Raw genomic sequence first — 9,040 nt, forward strand, 5'->3', positions numbered from 1 at the left:
TTTCCAGAAGCCATTTTGGATTAGAAATTGGCCAGAGTCCTGAACTGACTCAAGGTCTCCATGTTTCCTTGATTTTTTTCCATTGAAATCACATCACAGCATAAATAAAGTATGGGCTCCAATCCAGAACCCACTGGGATCAATAAAAACTTCTCCTAGTCCTTTGCATCTGGGTGTTTTTATACATAAATAATTTGTCAAAGCGCCTGCTTTGTTCTTCTATTTATGGAATAACTAAAACATACTGTTCATTTTTATCCTACAGGTGAGGAAAGCTTAATTCTTTTAGATGGAAGACATGAATTTCCGTTCAGCTTTCAACTCCCTCAAGAGTAAGTTAAATAACCCAACCCAAAGGGATTGTGCTGGATGCTGCTTGTCCAATTAACTCCATGTAATTTGACTTGTGGGTTTTCTTTTAATATCAAACCGATAGGTCAGCTTTATAATGTTTGTCTTAATCCACCACCACATAGACGTGCCTCATTGGCTTCATTTTCCCTAAAGCTCTAAAAGTAGAAGCTATAAGTTGGTAAACATGTGTGTACACAGGAATTGTTCATGTTTGGAGCTGAATTACAAACTGGTAATGTTTCCATGACTGCTTGTTCCAGACCTCTGGTGACCTCTTTTACCGGGAAGTACGGCAGCATTCAGTACTACGTGAAAGCAATTCTGGAGAGGCCTGCAGCCCCTGAGCAAAGCGTCCAGACAGAGCTTCAGGTCATCAGCCACATCGATGTCAGCTCACCAGCTTTATTGGTAAGAGGGTCCTCCATTCCTCCTCCTCCCTCCTTTAAAGCCAGCTGCCAAAAAAAAACCCCAAACCATTTCCAAGAAGCGTTCACATCCAGCCATCACCATTTCCATGTTATTCTGGAGTGTCATTTTCTGACTTCTGAAAGCACCGAAGCTCCCCGAGCTTTCCTCTATAAATAGATGATCTTAGGTTGTGTGAATAGCAACCAGAGTGGCTTTTTTTAAATACCATTGATTACATCCCTGCTGGCAGAGATGCTCTTGCCAAAAAGTTAGGCAGGCTTCAGATGCATAAATAAGGCTTAATAATAATAATGCACAAGCATGAAGTAGTTACTCTTACCAGAGCAGCTACATTCACAGGGCTGCAGCGTCCTAAACTCTACAATAATAGTAGGTTGAGGACCAGTAATTACAGAAGAGTATTAATCATGCCCAGCCTGTCATTTATGCTCTGGCCATTATGTTACGTATCCTTCCATTCTGCGTGTCGTTTTCTAACATGAAGTGCGTGCACGCAGCTGCTTCAGAGATCTTTTCAGTTATTTCCTTATGACAGATTTGGCCACATTAAAGCATTGAGTTTCTAATAATCGCTAGAAATACTGTAGAGTAATAAGAAAGATCAGGCGTTAAGTAATGAGAAAATAGGCAAGATGGAAGCTAATGAGCTGGATTCTTTTATCTCAACCCATATTATGAAAATAATATAAAATTATACCTTGCACTTTCACGATAGCAACTGGATCTAAATGGTTATTCATTTAAATATGAATGAGTAATTTCTATTTTATTTAAAATGCTAGGATAATTTTAACATTTCATCACCATGTGAACATAGCTAAGAGATGTTTTGAGCCGGGGTATTTTCCTCTTTGTATGCTTATGTTTTCATCTTTCTCTCTAGAGGGAACTTGGAGAAGTATTTTGGCAGTGAGATCTGTAAGCAGAATATAGTCTTTATGTTTTACAGTGTATGTTAGGAGTATGAAGAGAGCATATTGAGATACTGCAAGGACAGAGTAGACTGTAGGTTATTGCACAGGAGAGGGTTGAGGGGCACATAAAAGTAGGCAGTGCCTGTCTAAATGGATTCCAAGGCTACTGCCAAAAAAATGCAAAACACCACAAATTTTAGACTTAATAATTCTATTGAGCAGGCACCAGTGCCCCATAAATAAATTTTAAGTAGCTTGAATCCTGGCTTGGACCCTTGACATGAGTATTTGTATGTTGTAAGTTTATTCTAATGACAATCTTACAGGCAGTGTAAATGTGATCTAATGTGACAGTCCTCCATGGATATTTAAGATGTTTTTGGTCATGAGCCTAAATTTTTTGGGGGTTGTGTGGCTTGTGAGTTACGAAGATCCATCACCTTAGCCCAGTGTGCATACATTTATCCTTTCTTACGAAGGATACAAAGGTAAAAACAATTTACCTGCTTAACTATTAGTTGCTTGCAGATGAAATTAATTCTGCATTCTTCTGCACTGAGGAACGTGGGCATAAATACCACAGTACTCCATTAGACCTTTAAAAAGTCACACCTATAAAATTTGCTAAATCCTTTTGAAGACAGATTGTGTTCAAATGCACGTTGGTCTCCGTGTTACCCAGTCGATATGGTTGAAATGCAGACTGGGATTTTAAAACAGCCCCATGTTCAGGTGGCCAAACCTTGGTTCCATTTTATGTGGTGGCAAAACTCCAGTTGCATAGAGTAGTACAGTGATTCAAATCAAGTGGATTTTAGAGCTAGATTGCAATGACTGATATGCATAACTTTAACCTGCAAGTGATTAATAGCTTTATACCATAAAATGAAAAAATACTCTGTATTTTATAGACACCTGTTCTAAGAAGTCAGGAGAAGATGGTTGGCTGTTGGTTTTTCACCTCTGGGCCAGTGTCTCTCAGTGCCAAAATTGAGAGGAAGGGATACTGTAATGGTAAGAGTAGTTACTTGAAATGTGACTATTAAGCATCTAATAGGGTCTTTTTCATCTCTGTGAAGCCAGCACTGTGTTGTGGAAAACACCTCCATTTACTGGGTAGTAAATTGAGATCTATATGAACTTACTTTAACAAAAATCATCTTGCCTTTCCCCTCACTCCCACCTTGGGAATATAAATTGAAAGGAAGTCCTGTCAATAATCTTACAGAAAAGCCATGTACATTTGAGTGTAAAGATCAACAAAATGGTTTTATTTGGGATAATTAGTTGGGGATATAATCAGGTTTTTATGTCCTGTTTGTATAGGTTTACACTTCTGTAAGAAGGAGCTTTAGCAACTTGTCATCTTGATAACATTAGATACATTGAGGAAATAAAATAAACCATTCTGGAAGTCAGTTAGTACTATAAAAAAGGAAGATTGGTGCATAATTTGCAAATAAAGCTTTTATAGCTTGTTCATATTCTACTTAATGTTTCAAAATGAATCATTGTTTATACATAAAATGTAGTAGGTGGCTCAAATTTTGCCTGGATACCACTCTGAAAAAAAAAACCCCAAAAAACAACAAAAAACCCCCTAGCTTCAGGAAACTAACAAGTATTGTTCTCATAACATCGCAGATGATGTACGTGCTGCATAACATGCTTTGATCCTCCCAGAGGAAAGTGGGTAAATACAAATTATTCATTGAACTTTTTCTGTCTTTAAGGGGAAGCCATACCAATCTATGCAGAAATTGAGAACTGCTCTTCTCGTTTGATTGTTCCAAAAGCTGCCATTTTCCAAACCCAAACTTACCTGGCCAGTGGGAAGACAAAAACCTTCCGTCAGATGGTTGCCAATGTCCGAGGAAACCATATTGCCTCTGGGAGTACAGATACCTGGAATGGGAAAACTCTGAAAATCCCACCTGTGTCCCCCTCTATACTTGACTGCTGCATTATTAGAGTAGAATATTCATTAGCTGTAAGTATGGATTTTTATCACAAATGTACCTACTCTTGCACGCTGCACTGAGCTGGGAACAGAAGTTGTTTCTCTACTGAGCAGCTCTTAGATTTTGAATTTGGGAACAACAAATACAAATATATAACCATATAGGTGAGGGACTGAAGATAGTGAGGAGGTTCTGAAATGGAAAGATAGGAATAATGGGGGAAATGGAAAAATGTTTCTGAGGAAGAAGCAGCTCAGTTTTAGACCTGCAGAGCTTATCAGGGGAAAGTAGTTCAAGCTGCATGGGTTCTTCTAGTGAGTCTTTTCAGAAGTAGGAATATAGGACTGAAAGTCAAATGCATAATTATTTTTGTGAATCTGTTTTGTTCAGAATGAAGTTGCTAGAAAATAAGGAAAGTTGCCAGAGAATTAGCTAAACATATCTGGGATGAGAAAAGTCCTAATTTTTAAACAGTCTGCAGTATAGGAGTAGGGACCTTCTAGGAGCAGCAATTCAATGGGGTCTCATGATGTTGTTTTTTCTTTTATTCGGGGGTTGTCACATAGGTGTATATCCATATTCCTGGTGCTAAGAAATTGATGATTGAAATGCCTCTGGTGATTGGCACTATTCCATGTATTGGATTTTCAAGCAGAAACTCCAGCATTACCAGCCAGTTTAGTATGGATATGAGCTGGCTGGCACTGACCATGCCCGAACACCCTGAAGGTAACACATATTGAACTCTTGATCATACAGCACAGTACTGTCTGCAACAGAAGGATGGAAGTGCCAGTTTAAGGGCACTGCTGGGGATGTAGGCCATTAAAGTATGACTCCTGAGAAGTGAGGCAGATAAATACTAAGTCAAGATCCAAAGGGATTGGTGAGGATACCCTAACTCCAGCCTTTTTAAAGTCTCTCTTTACCCCAGTCCAGCTACCTTCAACTGAATCTTGATTGTGTACCTTCTTATAGTGGGGGTTCTACTTTGGAGGTAGAGACCTTAAAGTTAATCATTACTGAATATATCTTGTTACAACATGGATTTGTTGCTGGAGTAGCCCTAGAAGCATCTGTAAGTGTTCTGCTGATTCACCTAAGCTCTGTTTATAAGTAGAGTGCACTTCATACAATTTGACAATAGTAAAATGTTTAATGAATAGAGTCTTCATGGTCTTGGATACTCTAAGATGTATGTTGTCTTGCTATGAGTGATTAGTTTGAAATCTGATGGTAGCATCTCTTTATGTTTCAGCACCACCAAATTATGCTGATGTAGTGTCTGAGGAAGAGTTCTCCAGACATGTTCCTGCTTATCCACCACCAATTGACTGTGAGGAACAATTGTGTTGTCCTGTCTTTGCTTACATACAAGAGTTCCGGTTTCAGCCTCCACCTCTTTATTCAGAGGTAAAAAAATAAACAGCAGGTGGTGTTTTTATTGTCAGATGGCAAAAAAAACCCCCAACACATACAGAAATGCAAGAATTACAGGCAGTAATTGTTGCCTTTCTTCTCTCTGTAGATTGATCCACATCCAACTGATGTAGAAGAAATTCAGCCCGTTTCATTCATGCTCTGAAGAGGATTTGTAATGAGCATCATTGTGATGAATGTCTTAATCTTTTCTGCTGCTTAAGCTGATAGTGCAGCTAAAAAGGAAACACTTTTCTTTTCCAAAACTTAAGTTTGTGTACAAGAAAGGCAAAGGAGAATGGAGAAGGAGGTATGAGCATGTTTGGTGATGGAAGAGAATCTGCTGGATTAGCCTGCACAGAGGATACTGTGGGAGCAGCTATGCTTGGGATACTTGAGAAGTACCTGAAAATACTGAATGCTTTCTAAAAAGTGGATATACTACATAAAGAACGAGGAGATGTGAGGATCTTCTGAAGAGAAAAGAATTCTATTTTGTTTGGAACACTCTGGAAGATGTCGAGAACTTCCTTAGGAGAACTTGCGTAGTAGAACAGAATGTGGGGTGAGAAAACATTTCCAAAAGATTCCAGTGTTCAAGGGGCTTCAGTTTTGCACTGTCTGCATCCAAGAAAGGAACACTACTAAAATGTGGAGCAAAGTCTTCACTCTGGCTTAAACTTGTACTTCATGAGAACCTGCCCTTCTAACAACTGCCAAGTGGTACTATTTCATCATCGGTAATGATTCGAGAGACACCGTGGATGACAGAAGAGCTATTACGCAATATTATGAAGGCAACCATTTACTGAACGAAAGACACGAGTATGTGAAAGAAAACTGAACTTTGAGAAGAGCTTATGCACTATGCTTTCTTTCAAGGGATTTCTTAAGGGAATTATTCTTAGCCTCTTCTACTGTGAGTTCTTTTTCTGCATCTTAAGCCTACGGATAGCATGATAAGGGGAAGCGTGGCAAGGGAGAATCCTTTTGCCAGCAGCAGGTGTACTTAGCAAAATGGACAATACTTATTTATTCAGAAGCCTTTATAAGCCTACCTCTGTTTTGGATATTTGCTTACGGTCAGATTTGAGACCAAAAAAAAAAAAAAAAAAAAAAGCCTTGTTAAAGCTCCAATATACTTCAAGGTTCTAAAAGGGACCCTAAATGGTTTCTGTGGTTAGTGAATGAGATAAGAGGTTTAGGGAGAGGTGTAAATATACCCAGAATAGACATAGCTTATAACTGAAGTGAAAACATACATCAGGGGAACAAAATCCTCTGGTAATGGCACAAAGCTTTTCATTACTCCTGCATTTTTGTCTAGAGATCTGTTGTCAGGGGCTGCACTGGTCATTTGCTATCCATACTATTTTTTTTTTTTTGTTGATGTGTTTCCTTGTTTGTTTTTGCTGTTTTTATTTTGTTTTGGTGCAATATTTTGATGTTTTCTTCCTCAGGTCATTTAGAACAGTGAGAGTTTGTTGCTGCTAAGAGTGAAGGCACAGCATTTTACTTGGCCTTTCTGCTGCCTTCATTTAAAGTAGAATGTTTGCTTCCTGCCAAGCATCAATTGGAATAAGTAAGCCACCATCAAGAGATCACTTAAAAGGAGCAGAAACACAGCATTCTCAATACGCACGTTTACAGCTGAGTCTTTAAAACTACAGGGGATTTTGGACCTCTAGAACTACTCCATGTGTCTTACAGAAGGGTTTGGGGTTCAAACCCGGTGCTTCGTGTGGTAAAACATTGTACTTTCTGATAACTACAGAACTAGTAACTGAGTTTCCTTCATTTCATCAATAACTGCAGTTTAAAAAAAAGTTTGAATGGTTTTTCTGAAATCTCTTCATTGAAGAAGCAGAGATTTTTCTACAGGCATACACGGATATATATTTTTAGTCATCTTTTAGTATGACTTCCTTACATTGTCTTAATTTCTAGCACTTCACCTCAAGTCACTTTCACATCAGTGTAAAAGACACTGATTGAGATTCACCTTTCCAAACTGCAGTTATTTTTTTTTTTCATTTGCAACTTTTAAGTATTGTCTTCTCTAGCAAATGCAGCTTTAACCAAAATTTGAATGCAAGTTCTAGAAAGAACATTCTAAAAATGAGTATTTATGTCTAAAGTCTTGAGATGTAGCTCTCATTGCCTTTTTATTTATAAGTGATGGCGTGCCCATGCAATCAGTGCAGGATTTTCATTCACATCACCTAGAAAGGGAACAAGCTTATTTTCCTTAAACAGATACCATGATTAGTTACTTGAAAAGCAATGTGGCTGTGCATTAACTTGCATGTTAATAATTCAAAATATTAGCTTAAAGAACTTTAGGTGCTTTTTTTGGACTGTAATACCTGATAGGTGATGTGTGCTACCTGGTATAAATATGGTCAAGCAAACAAGAGCATGAAGGGTAAAGATGTGCTTTTTTTTTTTTTCCTAAAATCTTTCAGTTGTTTTTTTTTATTATTTGCAGATAAACTGTGGCCTTAGATTGTTTGCTGCAAAAAAGACAACCAGAATGTGTTTCTTAGGAAGCACACATGGCCCTTCAAAGGAGGGGTGAAAACAAGATTAAATTCTGCTCTCTGACACTTGGCTTAGTGCAGAAATTGATCCTTAAAATAATTACTGTTTGCACAATAATAAGTTCAATATGCAGGGGCTTTGTTTTGATAACTGTGAAACAGTTTAAAAGAGACAAAATAAAAAAAAATAAATAAAAAAACCACATGCTGTTTAACACACAAGAACATGATTGTATTTTGTACTAATGAATGAGCCCCATGGGTTCTTTGTTAATAAAAGTGTCAAACTTACATTGTGCTGTTCATCTCCATTTTGGTGTCTCTAAGAAATGGCTGCAATGTCAAGAAATAACCTGTATTCTACCAACTTGGAACACATACAGATCTCCTAATTCTTTGCTGATCTGGGAACTCTGCCTTCATCTCTCACTGCTTTAGTTGTCTGAACTATCTTTAGCCAAGAATTGAAAGGAATTTATCAAACATGGCCTGTTCCCACCTATAGTTATTATGCAATATACAGGACTTAAGTGTGAGTATCTTACCCGTAATGACTGAAGTGGCAGGTTGTGTGCTCTAATTGGATTTCTCATCTCATGTCTCAATCTTAATGGGATATTTTACAATGTTTCCTTTAGACAATATTCTTATTACCATGTAGTTCACTGATCTAAATACATCAGAACAACCTTATAACCACAGTACAGAACAACTAAAGCAGAGCACCTTTTACCATGGGTGACAAACTGTATCTACCACATAGCTCACCTAAGCCATACCTGAGATGATGAAATCTCTGTCAGGGTCCTGCATCCCAAAGATTTGAGGAACAACCACTAGAACAGTTGATTTCTTCTTCCTGCTTCCACTTCTGAGGGAAGATGGAAAACCTCTCCTTGCAAAATGCAAACAAAGATGCTGTTCAGGATCATGGGTCCAAGCACTGGAGCTTGCAGGTGGGGTTGTGACTCATAGAAAGGAAAATGGAAAACCTCAGATTCTGGCCTAAGACTTCTAAAAGGTCTCTTACCAAGTGATTCTAAAATTTCCTATCGCTAAGATCACAGTAGCAATTCCATTTAATCCATTCTTAAGTTTTATAGGGGAGTATTTCTGCTGACAAACTGTAATTGTCTACTATAAAATATGTTTAGTGTTTAAATAGGTAGTAACCGATGTGCTCTGTCCTCCAGGGACCGAGCAGATACTGCAGGCTTGTGTTTGCAGCTCTGATGCTTCCCATGTTTACTCTGTATGCGAGTTGTGTGTTTCTATGCAAAGACAAATCATTTAATTTACTCCTGGGACATGTTCCAAACTCTCAAGATAGCATGTTCCGCTACTTCACCACAAAATTTGAACAGCAAAAAGGGAACATCTAACTTATTTTGTAAAATCTCTATTTTATATATATATATATATA

At 38.0% G+C, this 9,040-nt stretch overlaps 1 protein-coding gene across 1 annotated transcript; it reads left to right on the forward strand.

The window, feature by feature from the left end:
* Positions 1–265: 265 nt before the first annotated feature.
* On the forward strand, positions 266–5,508 carry ARRDC4 (arrestin domain containing 4; the record flags this gene model as incomplete). Its single annotated transcript, XM_010170067.1, has 7 exons — positions 266–332; positions 615–762; positions 2,609–2,711; positions 3,431–3,687; positions 4,225–4,387; positions 4,917–5,071; positions 5,187–5,508. Coding segments are annotated over 7 exons (950 nt in total), but the record flags the coding sequence as incomplete, so codon positions are not given.
* Between the last annotated feature and the right edge of the window lie 3,532 nt (positions 5,509–9,040).

This window comes from Antrostomus carolinensis, unplaced genomic scaffold (genome assembly GCF_000700745.2).
Source record: "Antrostomus carolinensis isolate BGI_N321 unplaced genomic scaffold, ASM70074v2 scaffold39126, whole genome shotgun sequence".
Classification (NCBI taxonomy): domain Eukaryota; kingdom Metazoa; phylum Chordata; class Aves; order Caprimulgiformes; family Caprimulgidae; genus Antrostomus; species Antrostomus carolinensis.